Below are 18971 nucleotides of genomic sequence, written 5' to 3'. Positions count from 1 at the left end.
TTGTACACAGAGATGTTTGCTGCATCAGGAGCTGGAGTAATTGATGCATCTATTTCACAAAAGAGAGCCTTGATAGCATGCCCCCCCCCCCCCTAGACTTCCACTTTAAAATGACCACAATATGCAGTTTTGGTGCAGATGGATATTGCAGTCCTCATTCACAGGTATCCCCTTCCCCATTATGGATTGTCCCAATCTCAAAGGCAACTTTACTGCACTTGGAATACACTGTATGATCTTTTGAATGTTCCAAGGTAATGGACTCAAATACTGCTGCGTATAACTTGTGTCCAGACTATGGACTTTATTTCTATATTTCTAAAAAGCAATAAATGAGCTCTAAAGCAAGCCTTTGCTACCCTCTGACAGGCAGTGTGAAAAATTCATCTGATGTTCACAGCAAAAGCACCTTTCACATAACTCAGCTGAGCCCACCTTAAGACCCCTTTCACACCAAGGCGTTTCTGCAGCGTTTTAGCGCTAAAAATAACGCTATTAAAATGCTCATAAAACGCTCCCCATGCATCTCAATGGACCCTTTCACACTGAGGCGTTGCGCTGGCGGGGCGTAGAGAAAAGTCCTGCAAGCAGCATCTTTGGAGCAGCTTTTGGGCGTTGAAAAAAGCGCTTCAAAAATGCCCTTCTCCATTAAAATGAATTGAAAATGCTGTAAAAACGCCTGAATAACGCCTATAATCCGCCCTGAGCTGTAGAAAATTCACATGATCTCACAAAAAGGTAAACATGCAAGCAGAAAAGAGCATCTACAACAACAGGACTGAAATTGTGGGAAGGTCAGAATGATTAAACAGACCATCAAAGTGCCAAAAAAAAGAATTAATCCCAGAAAAATGAAGATTTGAAGTAAAACAAGACACTGCTTGTTACTTTACAAAACACTGCTTGTTTTACATGATATCACAAAGGATAAACATGCAAGCAGAAAGATAGCATCAATAACACATACTTCAATAACACTTGAAAAACGCTGTTAAAACGCCTGCAGCGTAGCGTTAATTTTACCGCTAACGCCCCTAAAACGCCGTAAAAATGCGGTAATAACGCTAAGGCGTTTTTGAAGCGCCTTGGTGTGAAAGGGGTCTAAAAAGCACTGACATAGCAGCCTTCTAATCTCTAATGCAAGTATAGAGCAGGGGGCCCTGGGAGGGAGGAACAGGGGAGAGTTGAGCTGTTAGAAGAACTTGAACTTATATTCTGTGAACTTTGAGAATGAATTGTATCACACTGCTGAAGTTACCTTAGGGCTGGCTCACAGCGGGCTGTATTAGCTTAGGGCTGCCTCACACCAGATGCTTTCCAATGCATTTTTATAAGGTATCCGAAACACATACAGTAAAATGCCAAGCAGTCCAATGGCCCCAGTTCACACCAATGCAATCAGTTCCAGTGCTTTCAACAAAGGAACAACGTGCTGCGACTGAAATGCATATAAATGCATGTAAACACACTGGAATGACTTAAGAAACCATTATAAGATTTGTCAAAAGTGTCAAATTAAAAAAAAATGAAAAATGCACTGGATCATATTGAAAATGCGTCAAAAACACACTTGAACTAAGATGAAAAAGGCACCTGGAATTCTGAAATTGTGTAAACCTGCCCTTACTCTTTTGTTAGGAATAAGTAAATACGGTACTTATGTCCACAAGCTTGTTCACAGCTTTTTATGTCCATAGCCCATTCACATGTTCACTTTAATCTTCTATAATGAGACACACACATATATATATATATATATATATACACACACACACACACACACATTATACATATATATATATATATATATATATATATATATATATATATATATATATATATATATATATATATACACACACACACACACACACATATAAATATACACACACACACTGCTCCCAAAACAATTAAAGGAACACTGTTTAATTTGAGTATAGCATCAAGTCAATTAAACTTCTAAACTTCTGGTCAGTTAAGTAGCAGAGGGGGTTGTTAATCAGTTTCAGCTGCTTTGGTGTTAATGAAATTAATAACAGGTGCACAAGATGGGCAAAAATGAGACTGACTGTTTTTCACTAGTTTTGCATTTGGCTAGGGTCAGTGTCACTAATGCCTTGTTTCCACTGAGCGGATCAGTTCGGGTCGGTACAGTTTGAATGGCCTAGAATGGTCCGGTCTATACTGGTAAGCGTTTCCACTGCAAGTGGGACCACAATGGGCCATATAGGGTTTAGAAAAAATGCCTCAGCATAGCACAGCAGAGGGTTTTCTGTCAGCCAATCAGTGGAATGTATCGTAGCTCCGCCCTAACCGAACCGTTCCATTTTCTATGGCCCCACATCTGAAGCAGGACCCTGAATGGAGTGGTACGGTTCGGTTGTATGGGCCTCTTTCATAATGGAAACACCCAAAATAGCGTACCGTACCGAACCGCTCAGTGGAAACTAGGCATAATGGTACATGGGGCGATACCTGGACCCTTTAGAGGTTGCACAGGCAGTCCAACTCCTCCAGGATGGCACATCGATACGTGCTATTGACAGAAGGTTAGCTGTCTCCCAGCACAGTCTTAAGAACATGGAGGAGATTCCAGGAGACAGGCAGTTACTCTAGGAGAGCTGGACTGGGCCATAGAAGGTCCTAAACCTATCAGCAGGGCCGGTATCTGCTCCTTAGTGCAAGGAGGAACAGGGTGAGCACTGCCAGTGCCCTACAAAATGACCTACAGCAGGCCCCTGGTGTGAATGTCTCTGACCATTTAGAAACAGACTTCATGTCCTGTGAACAGACTTCAGGTCCTGTGCTCACTGGCTGGCACCGTGGAGCTAGATTGGCATTTGCCACTGAACACCAGAATTGGCAGGTCCGCCATTAGCGCCTTGTGCTTTTCACAGATGAGAGCAGGTTCACCCTGAGCACATGTGACAGACGTGAAAGGGTCTGGAGAAGCCATGGAGAATATTATGCTGCCTGTAACATTGTTCAGCATGACCGGTTTGGTGGTGGGTCAGCGTTGGTCTGGGGAGGCATATCCATGGAGGGTCGCACAGACTTCAACAGGCATAATTAACGGCACCCTGACTGCCATTAGGTATCATGAATAAAGCCTTGGACTCATTGTCAGACCCTACGCTCGTGTAGTGGGTCCTGGGTTCCTCCTGGTGCACGACAATGCCCAGCCTCATGTGGCGAGTGTATGCAGCCAGTTCCTGGAGGATGAAGGAATTGATACCAATGAATGGCCCCCACGCTCGCCTAACCTGAATTCACAAGAACACCTCTTGGACATTATGTTTCAGGCCATCCAACGCCGCCAGGTTGCACCTCAGTCTGTTCAGAAACTCAGTGATGCCCTGGTGCAGATCTGGGAGGATTCTTTGTCTCATTGGGAGCATGCCCCACATTGTCAGACATGCATACAGGCACGTAACAGCCATACAAACTACTGAGTACCATTTTGAGTTGCTGCAATGAACATTCAGCAAAATGGACTAGCTTGCTGCATCATTTTTTCACTTTAATTTTCAGGGTGTCTTTTAATTCAGCCCTCTGTAGATTGATAATTTTCATTTCCATCAAACCATGTGTCATCCTTTTGTTCCCAACAAATTACCCAGGCCATGTCAGTATAGATATCCAGCATGATATTCTTCCCCACTGAGATCTGATGTGTTTTCAAAGTGTTCCTTTAATTTTTTTGAGCTGTGTGTACATATACACACACACACATACATACATATTCCAGTCATTTAATCAAATAGATTCTTCTAGAAAGTAAGCAAAGTTCACATCCTAGTTTGTCATTACAGACAAGACAAACATTTTTCAAAATTGCATGTATCAATGGATGCAGTCCCTAGGGGAAATAACCGTGCTGAAAACATTTCAGAAAATTGAAGTGACTTTTGAAGTGGTTGTAACCCCCCCCCCCAAAAAAAAAAAAAAACGAAAAACTTTTTATAGGCATACCTGTAGTGAAAAGTGGTCTGTAAGGGTTTACAACCACTTTAACTTCAAGTGGTTCTAAGCGCAATAGTTTTTTTTTTTTTTAAGTTAATGCATACCTCTGCAGGTAACAAATCTTCCACTGCCTGTTACACCCCCCCCCCCCCCAACCATTCTTAACCACCTCAATACAGGGCACTTATACCCCCTTCCTGCCCAAGCCATTTTTCAGTTTTCAGCGCTGTCGCACTTTGAATGACAATTGCGCGGTCATGTTACACTGCACCCTAATTAAATTTGTATCATTTTTTCCCCACAAATAGAGCTTTCTTTTGGTGGTATTTGATCACCTCTGCGGTTTTTATTTATTGCGCTATAAACAAAAGAAGGGGGACAATTTTGAAAAAACACAAATATTTTTTACTTTTTGCTATAATAAATATCCAATTTTTTTTTTTTTTTAACAAATTTTTTCCTCAGTTTAGGCCGATATGTATTCTTCTACATATTTTTGGTAAAAAAAAATTGCGATAAGCGTATATTGATCGGTTTGCGCAAAAGTTATAGCGTCTACAAAATAGGGGATAGATTTATAGCATTTTTATTATTTATTTATTTTTTACTAGTAATGGCGGCGATCTGCAATTTTTATTGTGACTGCGATATTGCGGCGGACACATCGGACACTTTTGACACATTTTTGGGACCATTCACATTTATACAGCGATCAATGCTATAAAATTGCATTGATTACTGTGTAAATGTGACTGGCAGGGAAGGGGTTAACACTAGGGGGCGCTCGAGGGGTTAATGTATGACCTAAGGAGGTGATTCTAACTGTGGGGGGAGGGGACTGACTGGGGGAGGTGACCGATCGCTGTCCCTATGTACAAGGGACACGCCATCGGTCTCCTCTCCTCTGTGACAGGACATGGATCTGTGTTTACATGCACAGATCCACGCTCCTGCTCTGTTACCCGGCAATCGCGGGTGCCCGGCGGACATCGTGGCCGCCGGGCACGCGCACCGGGACCCGAGCGACGCAGCGGGCGCGCGCCCCCTAGTGGCTCGGGAGGGCGAGGACATCATATGACGTCCTCCCAGAACAACAGAAGCCTCGTCCCGCCGTCATATGACGGTGGGCGGTGGCTTAGTGGTTAAAGGGTTTTTCAACCCATTTATACAAGTCTATGTCAGCCCCTCTATTAGAGGCTGGCATATCATACTATGCAAGTAGTTTTAAAAAAACTAGCATTCTAAATACCAAATCTGAGCTGTCTTCAGGCAGGTCACATGATTCGCAGCCGATCTTATAGCTCCGATGGATGTCTTCTGCAGGAGGGGTCGTGATCGCCCTCTGACGTCAGCTGGGGAGATCATGTGGCCAGCTGCTTGTTTTTGAAAACTACTTACATAGTGTGTTATGCCAGCCTCTAATAGAGGCTGGCAGTAGCAATTTTAGTTTATTTTACAATAATAGCGGCGGGGGGGCTGGGCCAAAGACAAACACAGAGGGAGATGACAGGCAGGAAGGAGGGGTTGAGGGGGGAGAGAGGAGAGCAGAGGGGACAGCACAGCGGCGTATGATGCAGGGACAAACTGACCACGGTGGTCAAGGCTCAGTAGGAGAGCGCTGGCGGAGGACTCCAGAAGAAGAGGCAAGGGGCCACTCTGTGCAATACTACTGTAATACCACAGAGCAGGAAAAAAAAAATTAAATTGAGCTTTACAAATCACTTTCAGTTCTTACTCTGTGTTAGAACTGGGGAAAAGGAACACATACAGATACGTTTTTAACCTTAACTTTAAAATAAACAGTTTTCTGTGAAATCAAATATAGTATGAAATAAAATTTTATTGAAGAAAAATACTTCCATCTCTACAGATTTTTAAACCACACACAAAAGGACCCTTTCAGCATAGGTCAAGAAGGTTGGCTGGATGTTTACGAAATCTGGTCATTTACGCTTACATACACACGGCAATTCTTAATGTCAGTTAGTAAACGCTAGCCAGATCATCTTGTGCAGAAGGCATTTAGCCAGCTAAAGCAAGCATTTACTAAAAATTTAGTGTCTGCAAAAAAATCACCTCAGTAGTCTTCCAGAAACAGCGGTCTAAAGTCTGCTAAATGCTTGTTATAATCATGATTCTCATCAAATACAAAGCTAAAAGCAACTCTATAGCATCTGTAGTTTAAGAGTGTTTGTTTAGTAATTTTTTTTATTTTAATAATCTTGGCAGATAAACTTTATGCATGATTATAAATACGTTCTTAGTATGTCATAAGTGGATTTTAATTGAAACATTGCAATAATGTTGTAGAATGTTGAATTTCATTTTACGCCATCAGCTCTGATGGTCAATATACAGATAAGTAAAAATGTTATAGAATCCTTAAAAAGTTTATTAACAAGAAATCTGAGAATAAAAAGGTGCATTTTATTAAAACAATGAAAACTGAAAGTACTCAGTTACACACATTTTGTTCTATCCTTCCACTTCACAATAAATTAATCAATAATAACGTTATGCCAAATTAGAAAAAAAAAGAAAAGAAAAAAAAACTAAGGACGGCAGAAACTATTTGATGCGCAATGTGTCGGTGTCTAAACCTTTTCAGCCACCCTCCTTGCTTGTTAAGGTACAATCCCACACAGAAACAAAGTGTTAGCAACATTTTGTGGTAATATCTTAAGAGGCATGCAAGAAAGGGGCTTACTTTATTTTGAGTGGTACCTTTTTCTCCATCTGGTACAACATTCCATGTTCAAAACATTAGTCAAATGCATCAGTGATTCAAAATATTAACAGAAAAACCTTTATAGAACAATAATTTGGATACCCTTCTGACAGTGGTGACCAACACCACTTTAGCTTTAACCAGATAGATTTTCTACAGATGTAGCCACAAATATATATGGTAAAACCCGATGTTATGAAGCAACTGGTTCTCAAACATTTAATAACTTGGTTGAATGGTTACCAGATTATGGTTAGCATGAACTTGCCCCATACACAATAAAGTTACTCGTGGAAAAGCACTGAAACCACCTAGTAAATAGGTACAAATGCTGAAGACATGTAAGTAGCTTTAATTCTCAAGGACTTTGATGCCACTTTTGCTGAAGAGCTTACTGGATCTGGGAGTCATTTTTACACCACTGTGTGACTACTGAAAGATTGGCTCATATGGTTTCATGTACTGCAACTGGAAGTGTCTATGGCTACATCTCTGCTACAGACCCTAGGAGCAGGCCCATCTGGATGCTAAAAAGTTCTATACATCAGCACTGTTTATAGTAAGTCTGTTTCAGCTATGGGAGTCTTAGCTTTCAACTGTGTCGATGGGCTTTTGTTCCTCAAAAGGTAAATCCGCTTGAAGCAGGTCAACCGCACTTGTCAATGACTTTTGAAAGATTTTACAAATGTGCCAAGCTGATGCCATGAACAAAAGCTCAAAGACCATTGACACAGACCCTTAAGATAATCAAATCACCATGCACAATACATGCATCGTCCCCCTACCTGAAATCATCTTTTTCATATTATCTGCCATTTTGCCAGATGGAAAATTAATAAATGCACACGCAGCATTTATGCATAATCCAGTTAAAATGGTGGAAAGGTTTATAAATTCAAAGCAGGCCAGAGCTTTACAATAATGCCCCCATTGGTTTGGACCCAACCTCTCCTGCTTCCCAAGCCTTCCCATTTGTCCAGAAGGACAATAAATACCTTAATGGACAAATAGTGAGATCATGGCCAAGCCTGATTTTACAAGAAAAGTTTGAATTTGGACAGGATTTCAACTGACCATATCTCTGGTGTAACAATCAACTTAGCTTTCCCTGCAGTTAAAAAGGTCTATTCAAGCGAATTATGCACAGCAACAAAATGCTCAGATTCTGGGGAAACACTCTCTGATCCATTATTTTAATGGCTACTTTTATAGTCTTATTTTTATAGTTCTTAAAAACAAATTAATTTGTTTGTTCCCTAGTTACTGCCAACTAAAGCACTATATGAAAAACTATTGCTAAAATACAAATGGCTTCAGTGTCAAAGAACGTCTTGTAATAATCACAGACACAAAATAATGTTCCCATTTCTTGCCAGAAGTTAACCATGACATCTCTTACAAACCTCAGTCTAACTATTTTCTGAATCCCTGGTCTTGAGGATGTTATTCCTGGAAGTTAGAGAATGACAGATTCCATCAAAGGCTTATTAAACAAGTATTTTAATTAAGAACAGATTCCTTTTAAAAACTCTACCCAAAACCAGTGGATTGTAAGTCTACAAAATCTGCATTGACATTAAGCCCAGGTTCACATTGGATCGATTTTGCATGTGATTTGACATATCAAATCGCAAGCCAAATCAGCGGCAATTGCCAGGCATTGGCACTGTCTGAATCTATGCGACGCTGCATTTCCATTGACATCTGTGCAGCAACCCACACAGATGTCGCTGAAATCCCCCACGAAGTCAGGACTGACATGCGGGAATTAAATTGTGCGAGTTCAGCTGAACTCGCACAATTTCATTCCCGCTGTCAGTGTGAACCAGGGCTAAAAGTTTATCCACTGAAATCAATGCATTAATCATGGAGAAGATTTTAAGCAGACAATGAATACAATTTTTTTTAATGGTGGGATTTCATTGTAGCAGATCGACAGAGGGGCAAGTTCAACTTTACTATTGGAGGAGCTTTCTACAATCCCAAAAAAATAAAGTGGTTCTGGGTGGAGTTCTTCTTTTATAAAAAGCTTGGGAAAGCAATTTGACCACATATCACTTCCAGTACATTTAAAATCAAGATCATATTGAACACATCCTAGAAATCCAGGTGGAGGAAAGAAGATTAAAAAAACAAAAAACGCTCTATGGCCCATTGTAAACGCATTTAAGTTCTGTCAAATTATGAAAACATACATATGTGAATACAAAGCAGTTCCTCTTATAGCAGCAACTTGTATTTCATTTTCAAAAACTAGCAGCAAAAGAAGAAAAGAAAGCAAAACAAAAATGGTTTTCCAAAGTAAGATTTGGCTATATATTTTTAAAGGTCTTTTTGCCTCCTTTATATTGTGGAAACTATATGATGCCAACAAGGGCTGCTGCGTAGTGCGTTGACTTGCTCACTTGAAAGTAGTGACAGTTCTTACAGACACCTGGCACAAAGGCATCCCTTTTTTTTGTATTCCTTACATCCCATTTAAAATGACAGCATAATTGCTTGCACATCTCAGTTCCAAAATATGTTCATTAGATTATTTTTGTTGAAATCACAGTGTATGCACATCTTAAATCATGAGGCCTAGGGACCCAACATTGCAGACGTGGCATTAATTGGGCCATTGTATGGGTTACTGCTGAGAGGGAATTCTCCTCTTGCACACATGATCTATGCAGTGGTTTACTTGTTCACTTGCTGCTGAAGGTGGAGAAGAAACTCGTAATATGATAAGGCTGATTCTGTTCTGTCTTCAATCATGTTCTGCAGGAAAGTTGCCTTTAGAGCACTCTCATCCCTGAGAAATTGAAGAAATCAGTCAGTTAGAGGAATAACCAATATCAAAACACAATTATAAATAAATTATTAGACAAGGGAATATGACCCTATGTGGTCACAAAAGTTAAGGGTGAGCAAGACTTTAACCACTTCAATACCGGGCACTTTTACCCCCCTTCCTGATCAGGCTAATTTTCAGGTTTCAGCGCCATCACACGCAGTCATGCAACACTGAACAAATTAAATTTCCATCATTTTTTTTTCACACAAATAGAGCTTTCTTTTGTTGGTTTTTAATTACCACTGTGGTTTTTTAATTTTTTGCATAAACAAAAAAACAAACATTTTGTGGAAAAAAAACCCCACGTTTTCTTCTTTTCGGTTATAAAACTTTGCAAATAATCTTACTTCGTAAATGTAGGCGAATATATATCTATATATACACACATATATACATACACACAGTTGTGCTCATAAGTTTACATACCCTGGCAGAATTTATGATTTCTTGGCCATTTTTCAGAGAATATGAATGATAACAAAAAAAATTATTTCACTCATGGTTAGTGTTCGGCTGGAGCCACTTATCAAATAAACTGTATTTACTCTTTTTAAATCATAATGGCAACAGAAACTACCCAAATGACCCTGATCAAAAGTTTACATACCCTGGTGATTTTGGCCTGATAACATGCACACAAGTTGACACAAAGGGGTTTGAATGGCTATTACAAGGTAACTATCCTCACCTGTGATATGTTTGCTTGTAATTAGTGTGTGTGTATAAAAGGTCAATGAGTTTCTGGACTCCTGACAGACCCTTGCATCTTTCATCCAGTGCTGCACTAACGTTTCTGGGTTCTGAGTCATGAGGAAAGCAAAAGAATTGTGAAAGGATCTGCGGGAAAAAGGTAGTTGAACTGTATAAAATGGGAAAGGGATATAAAAAGATATCCAAGGAATTGAGAATGCCAATCAGCAGTGTTCAAACTCTAATCAAGAAATGGAAAATGAGGGGGTTCTGTTGAAACCAAACCATGGTCAGGTAGACCAACTAAAATTTCAGCCACAACTGCCAGGGAAATTGTTCGGGATGCAAAGAAAAACCCACAAATAACTTCAGGTAAAACACAGGACTCTTTGAAAACATGTGGTGTGGCTGTTTCAAGATGCACAATAAGGAGGCACTTGAAAAAAGATGGGCTGCATTGTCGAGTCACCAGAAGAAAGCCATTATTACGCAAATGAAACAAAGTATTCTGCTTAGAATACACCAAACAGCACAAAGACAAGCCTCAAACCTAATGGCACAAAGTCATTTGGAGTGATAAGCCCAAAATTTAGCTTTTTGGCCACAACCATAAACGCTACATTTGGAGACGAGTCAACAAGGCCTATGATGAGAGATACACCATTCCTACTGTGAAACAGAGGTGGATCGAAAGGCACAGGAAATTTGGTCAAAATTGATGGCAAGATGAATGCAGTGTGTTATCAAAAAATACTGGAGGAACATTTGCATTCATCAGCCAGGAAGCTGCGCATGGGACGTACTTGGACAGTCCAACATGACAATGATCCAAAACACAAGGCCAAGTCGACCTGTCATTTGCTACAGCAGAATAAAGTGAAGGTTCTGGAGTGGCCATCTCAGTCTCCTGACCTCAATATCATTAAGCCACTCTGGGGAGATCCCAAACGTGCAGTTCACGCAAGACAGGCCAAGAATTTACAGGAACTGGAGGCTTTTTGCCAAGAGGAATGAGCAGCTTTACCATCTGAGAAGATAAGGAGCCTCTTCCACAAATACCACAAAAGACTTCAAGCTGTCATTGATGTTAAAGGGGGGCAAGGTATTAAGAACTGGAGTATGTAAACTTTTGATCAGAGTCATTTGGGTAGTTTCTGTTGCCATTATGATTTAAAAAGAGTAAACACAGTTGATTGATAATAAATGGCTTCAGCCAAACACGAACCATGAGTGAAAGAAAAGTTTTTGTGTTATTCATATTCTCTGAAAAATGGCCAAGAAATTATATATATATATATATATATATATATATATATATATATATATATATAGATAGATATTATATTATATATACACACACACACACACACAGTGACTGGTAACAGTATGTAGAAGAGAAAAAAAAAATATAACCACTTAAGGACCAGAAGGATTTGCCCGACCAGGCCATTTTTTGCGATACGGCACTGCGTCGCTTTAACTGACAATAGTGTGACGCTGTACCCAAACAAAATAGAGCTTTCTTTTGGTGGCATTTGATCACCTCTGCGGTTTTTATTTTTTGCCCTATAAACAAAGAACGACAATTTTGAAAAAAAACAAAACATTTTTTTTGCTATAATGCATATCCAAAGAAAAAATAAATAAATATTATATATATATATATATATATATATATATATATATATATATATATATATATATATATATATATATATATATATATATATATATATATATATATATTTATTTATTACAGGACGCCGTGGCTGGGTCCTGGAAGGACGCTATGTTTCCCCTCTGTTTGGACTGTGGTCCCTTTTAAGGGAACAAAAAGGGTTAACTCACCTGTCAGAGGAAGTGGGTTTAAAACAAGACAGGAAGTTATAGATGGGTGTGGAGGAGTGTAGAGGAGAATGTGGATGGTGTTTTTGTGTGCAGCAACAAAAGTGAACAGCAGTGTCCTGCCTGGAAGCCTCCTGGCAGGGGAAGCTACCTGCAACAGAAACCAAGGACTGTTTAACTGCGATTGCAAGTTGGTGAGACTGAAATCGCTTTCTTTTGTTTTTGCTGCTGTAAAGCTATTTACGTTCAATAAACCTCCTTTTGAGTGAAAAGCCTGTGTCCTGCGATCTAGCTGGTTCCCCAAACTTTACAAGTGGTGCTCGAATGCGGGCAGGACAGAGTAACAGGCATTTTTCTTGCTTTTTTTTATTTTTGCATTGGACTTAAAACTGACATTTAAAAAGGGACAGTACAGTGGATTTATGTCCTGGGTTAAAGCTGCACAAACCCTGAAAGCTGAAGCAATGGAGGAGCTAATTAAACAGCTATCCTTGGCTAATATACAAGCGCAGACTCGCCATGAGGAAGCTAATCAGAGCTTCGCAACCCAGCTGGAGGTACAGCAAGAAAATACTCGCCTGTTAGTGGCCCAGTTGCCAGCAAGCGACCCAGCAAGGGGTTATGCAAGCTTAGGTGACTGCCTTAAAAGAAGTAGTGCAGCAGCTTTCTCAGGGCCGTGAGCAAGCGGCTGTTGCCCCTGGCAACCAGGTGACCGTGAGGGCAAGCCATATTTTGCAGAAGTTGTCCCTGAGTGATGATGTAGAGGCATTTCTTGCTACATTTGAGAGGATGGCAGAGAGAGAAGGGTGGCCCCAGGACCAGTGGGCCGGCCTAATTGCTCCTTTCCTAACCGGAGATCCTTAAAAAAAAGCCTACTTCGACCTGCCACCGGAAGACGCTAAAGACTATCAAAAATCAAAGGCAGAAATACTGGCTCGTTTGGGGGTGGCTACAGCTGTTCGAGCCCATCGAGTGCACCAATGGAAGTATCGTCCAGATCGTCCACCACGGTCTCAAATGCATGACCTGGTGCAACTGGTAAAAAAATGGCTGCAGCCCGAAGTGTTGTCTGGCCCCCAAATCGTGGAGCGGGTCATGCTGGACCGATACCTAAGGTCACTGCCAGATGACCTTCAACAGTGGGTCAGCCATGGAGACCCCAAAACAGTGAACCTCCTTGTCGAGATGGTGGAACGATATACAGTGGTGGAGGATCTGCTTGGCCCTACCAAGCGCCAAGGACCCAGTCTGCCATGGCCTATTCGATCGACTGCTGCCCTTCGAAAGGACATCCCCCGGAACCCTGGAACCAACACCCCGGAACGTCAAGAGTCACTCCCGATACCTCCTCAGCGATCTGTTCCTGTTTGGAGAGGAGGGGATGTACAATGTTGGAGATGTCATTCCTGGGGCCATACCCGGGCCCACTGCAAGAGGAGCCCATGGAATGCGGGGTTCTTTGGAGGGGGTCTTTTTATGCTCATAAAGCATGTACAATACATCTTGACCTTGGAGAAGAGAAATTTGAGTGTGAAGTCCAAGTGAACCACCTCCCTGCCCGGGCTTTGCTGGATTCCGGAAGCATGGTAACCCTGGTTCATCCTAGAGTAATTGGGAAGATCGGTCTGGTAAGCAAAACTACACGGGTTGTGTGCATTCACGGGGACACTAAAGAGTACCCTCTCATCTCGGTGTCCATCTCCACAGCATGTGGCACTGGTACTCAAGAGGTGGGGATGGTAAAGAACTTGGTACATGATGTTATCATAGGACGAGACAGTCCATTATTTGCAAAACTGTGGGGACAAGGAGAACTACCTGAACGGTCCAGAGACTGGGGAGAAACTAGTCCCTCTGTTCCTGCTGTTGAGAGGAAATGCCGAATGTTCTTAATGTGGATCCAGTTGATGAAAATGCTAATGATTTGGTTAATGGTGATAAAAGTAGTGCTGATATTGTTAAGGATGTCAAAATGTGTGGTTCACAGACCCACCTGAAGGGGGGGGGGGGAACCTTCCCCACTTCAGGTAATGCTGGGGGAAGAGGATGAGGAAGTGGCCGTTACCCCACCCTGCCGGATTTGGGTGTTCCTCAGGGGGAATTTGGTACTGCCCAGATGCAGGACCTCACTTTGGTCCATGCACAGGAACAGGTTGTAGTAGTAAATGGGGTTCCCCAAGAGCCAGGTGCGAATGAGCGGTGGCCACACTTTGCAATATGTAATGAATTGCTTTATCGGGTTACCAAAGTGAGAAAAAATGTGGTAGAGCAATTATTGGTACCCCAACAGTATAGACGCAAGGTCCTGGACCTGGCCCATGATGATGTTTTAGGGGGACACCTGGGAGTTGAACAGACGGAGGCACGGATCACCGACTGGTTTTACTGGCCAGGTCTGAAAGCAGAGGTAAGGAGATACTGTACCTCTTGTCCCACCTGTCAGTTGACCGCTCCGGTGACCCACTTCCGGAGTCCTTTGGTCCCTCTGCCCATAATTGAGGTCCCATTCAAGAGGATAGCCATGGATAAAGTGGGTCCCTTGGTAAAGTCGGCTCGAGGTCACTCCTACATACTGGTGATCCTCGACTATGCCAGCCGATATCTTGAGGTGCTACCCCTGCGGAATACCTCCTCTAAGGCTATTGCCCAGAAATTATTCCAGTTGTTTACACGGACTGGTTTTCCCAAGGAAATACTCATGGACCAGGGCACCACGTTTATGTCGAGGGTTATGGCTGTGTGCAAGCTCTTCCGGATTAAACAGCTGCGCACATCGGTCTACCATCCCCAAATGGATGGGTTGGTAGAACGCTTTAATAAGACCCTTAAATCTATGTACAAAGGGATGGGAAAGACTGGGACTGCCTGTTACCAGCTCTCCTGTTTGCTATCCGGGAAGTGCCCCAGGCCTCCACTGCGTTTTCGCCCTTTGGGTTGGTATATGGGCGGAGACCTCGCGGACTACTGGATTTTGTTAAAGAGGAATGAGAAAGTGAACCTATTCAGCATAAGAGTGTTCTTGAATATGTTTCCCAAATGCAGGAGAGGATCCGAACTGTGATGCCACTAGTCAAGGAACATTTACAAAAAGCCCAGGAGGCTCAACGACGGGTCTATAATAGGGCTGCTAAAATAAGGAACTTCCAAGTGGGGGATCGAGTAGTGTTGATTCCCACTGTGGAAAGTAAATTCTTGGCCAGGTGGCAAGGCCCCTTTGAAGTTGTAGAAAAAGTGGGAGAGGTAAATTATAGAGTCCACCAACCAGGTAAGTGGAAACCCTATCAAATAGATCATGTAAACTTGTTAAAGCCCTGGACAGAGAGAGAACCAGTGACCTCCCTGGCTAGTGCAAGATTGGAGCCTCGGGTTGGGGTGGAGAGTAGCAAATACCCTGTCTAAAACCCAAAGTCAGCAGGCAAAGGAGTTCTTTCAGAGAAATAAAGAGAAATTTTCACACTTGCAAGGGCTCACGAGTATCATAGAGTCAAAGTTTTTGTCCGGCCCTACCGCATCCCAGAGGCCCAAAGAAAGGCTGTTTCAGAGGAAGTGAAGAAGATGTTAGACCTGGAGATTATTGAAGAATCGCAGAGTGAGTGATCGAGCCGATTGTGTTGGTTCCGAAGCCCAACGGGACTCTGAGATTCTGCAATGATTTCCGGAAACTTAATGAAGTTTCACGGTTTGATGCCTACCCCATGCCCCGGGTAGATGAGCTTATTGAGAGACTGGGTCCAGCCAGGTATATCACTACATTAGACCTTACCGAGGGATATTGGCAAATCCTGTTGACTAAGGCTGCTAGAGAGAAAATGGCTTTTTCTACCCCAGAGGGGAGTTTTCAGCACAAAAGGATGCCTTTTGGATTGCAAACTGCTCCAGCCACATTCCAGCGAGCAATGGATAGGATTTTACGACCTCACCGGAAGTATGCCTCAGTGTACTTGGACGACATAGTCATTTTTAGCAGAGACTGGGAATCACACTTGCCCAAAGTCCAGGCAGTGCTGGACTCTCTTTGGAAGGAGGAGTTTACAATAAACCCTGAAAAATGTGCTTTGGGAATGGAGGAGGTGAAATACCTGGGCTATATCGTGGGTAGAGGGGTGGTGAAACCTCAGGTCAGCAAGGTAGAGGCTATACAGAGTTGGCCCCGTCCCCTCACAAAAATGCAGGTGCGTGCATTCCTGGGCATGGTGGGATGGTGGGATACTACAGGAGGTTAGTACCCAACTTTGCCACGTTGGCGGCTCCATTGACCAATCTGACTTAGGGTCGGAAATCGTGGTTGGAGTGGAATGCAGACGCTGGCGGAGTGGAATGCAGACGCTGAGAAGGCCTTTTTGGAGCTCAAGTCGGCACTGTGCCAACACCCTGTACTGGTAGCACCCAATTTTTCAAGAGAGTTTGTTGTCCAAACTGATGCTTCTGCTGTAGGATTGGGAGCGGTGTTGTCATAGGTTGTTCATGGAGAGGAGCACCCGGTAGTCTTCCTCAGTAGGAAGTTAACACCAGCGGAGAAAAACTACGTTATAATTGAACATGAGTGTCTGGCCATTAAGTGGGCTCTGGAATCCCTCAGATATTACCTTTTGGGGAGGAAGTTTAGGCTGATTTCTGACCATGCCCCTTTAACATGGTTGAGACAAGGTAAAGGGAATAATGCCAGGGTTACTCGGTGGTTTCCGGCACTCCAGGAATTTAAATTTGTAGTGGAGCATAGGCCCGGGAGACTGCATCAAAATGCAGATGCCCTCTCCCGAGTCCATTGTTTGAGCTCCACTGTTGCCTCAACCCCCTTGGCGTTGGGGCACGGGGGGGATATGTACAGGACGCCGTGGCTGGGTCCTGGAAGGACGCTATGTTTCCCCTCTGTTTGGACTGTGGTCCCTTTTAAGGGAACAAAAAGGGTTAACTCACCTGTCAGAGGAAGTGGGTTTAAAACAAGACAGGAAGTTATAGATGGGTGTGGAGGAGTGTAGAGGAGAATGTGGATGTTTTTTTTGTGTGCAGCAACAAAAGTGAACAGCAGTGTCCTGCCTGGAAGCCTCCTGGCAGGGGAAGCTACCTGCAACAGAAACCAAGGACTGTTTAACTGCGATAGCAGTTCTGGACTTTGCAAGTCGGTGAGACTGAAATCTTTCTTTTTGTTTTTGCTGCTGTAAAGCTATTTAAGTTCAATAAACCTCCTTTTGAGTGAAAAGCCTGTGTCCTGCGATCTAGCTGGTTCCCCAAACTTTACTCTATATATATATATATATATATATATATATATATATATATATATATATATATATATACACATATATATATATACACATATATATACATACATATACATATACACACACATAGGGTGAGTACATGGATGAGACCATAGGGTGAGTACATAGATTGAAAACTGGCTACAAGGGCGTGTTCAGAGGGTGGTGATAAATGGGGAGTACTCAGAATGGTCAGGGGTGGGTAGTGGGGTTCCCCAGGGTTCTGTGCTGGGGCCAATCCTATTTAATTTGTTCATAAACGACCTGGAGGATGGGATAAACAGTTCAATCTCTGTATTTGCAGACGATACTAAGCTAAGCAGGGCAATAACTTCTCCGCAGGATGTGGAAATCTTGCAAAAAGACCTGAACAAATTAATGGGGTGGGCGACTACATGGCAAATGAGGTTCAATGTAGAAAAATGTAAAATAATGCATTTGGGTGGCAAAAATATGAATGCAATCTATACACTGGGGGGAGAACCTCTGGGGGAATCTAGGATGGAAAAGGACCTGGGGGTCCTAGTGGATGATAGGCTCAGCAAAGGCATGCAATGCCAAGCTGCTGCTAATAAAGCAAACAGAATATTGGCATGCATTAAAAGGGGGATCAACTGCAGAGATAAAACGATAATTCTCCCGCTCTACAAGACTCTGGTCCGGCCGCACCTGGAATATGCTGTCCAGTTCTGGGCACCAGTCCTCAGGAGGGACGTACTGGAAATGGAGCGAGTACAAAGAAGGGCAACAAAGCTAATAAAGGGTCTGGAGGATCTTAGTTATGAGGAAAGGTTGCGAGCACTGAACTTATTCTCTCTGGAGAAGAGACGCTTGAGAGGGGATATGATTTAAATTTACAAATACTGTACTGGTGACCCCACAATAGGGATAAAACTTTTTCGCAGAAGAGAGTTTAATAAGACTCGTGGTCACTCATTACAATTAGAAGAAAAGAGGTTTAACCTTAAACTACGTAGAGGGTTCTTTACTGTAAGAGCGGCAAGGATGTGGAATTCCCTTCCACAGGCGGTGGTCTCAGCAGGGAGCATTGATAGCTTCAAGAAACTATTAGATAATCACCTGAATGACCGCAATATACAGGGATATGTAATGAAATACTGACACATAATCACACACATAGGTTGGACTTGATGGACTTGTGTCTTTTTTCAACCTCACCTACTATGTAACTAAATGGATTCGACAAGTGATTGTTCAAGCTTAAGGTTTAAGGAGGAAAGTTCCACCTTTTCATATTAAAGCACACCCCACTAGGGCTGTTAGTGCTTCGTGGGTGTGCATAACCAAGCTTCCATGGTTCAAATCTACAAGGCCTCAACTTGGTCTTCAGTCCATACATTTACCCAAATTTATCAGGTGAATGTGTAAAGGCATGAGAATATCTCCTTTGGGCGTAGTGTGCTGCAGGCAGCAGTATAACTACTCTAGTCTCATGTTGCCCTAATTCTGTTGTGTCTCCCTCCCCTCAGTTGGCATTGCTATGGGACATCCCACATAGTAACTACTATGGCTCTGTGTACCATGATGCACGATAAGAAAATAGGATTTTCTCAGCGGGGAGCATTGATAGCTTCAAGAAACTATTAGATAATCACCTGAATGACCGCAACATACAGGGATATGTAAT

General features: G+C 42.5%; 1 protein-coding gene across 2 annotated transcripts in view; it reads right to left on the bottom strand.

The window, feature by feature from the left end:
- Positions 1 to 5785: 5785 nt before the first annotated feature.
- The window catches only part of SEC24A (SEC24 homolog A, COPII coat complex component), a 233736-nt gene continuing 220550 nt past the window's right edge, over positions 5786 to 18971 (bottom strand). For both annotated transcript variants that reach the window (XM_073620800.1, XM_073620802.1), the window contains one exon: positions 5786 to 9485. In XM_073620800.1, the coding sequence (XP_073476901.1) occupies positions 9371 to 9485 (115 nt within the window). In that variant the 3' untranslated portion in view covers positions 5786 to 9370. The remainder of the gene's footprint in view (positions 9486 to 18971) is intronic.

This window comes from Aquarana catesbeiana, linkage group LG03 (genome assembly GCF_042186555.1).
Source record: "Aquarana catesbeiana isolate 2022-GZ linkage group LG03, ASM4218655v1, whole genome shotgun sequence".
Lineage (NCBI taxonomy): Eukaryota > Metazoa > Chordata > Amphibia > Anura > Ranidae > Aquarana > Aquarana catesbeiana.
Note: the sequence above shows the minus strand (reverse complement) of the source record. Positions and strands in the feature narration are given on the sequence as shown.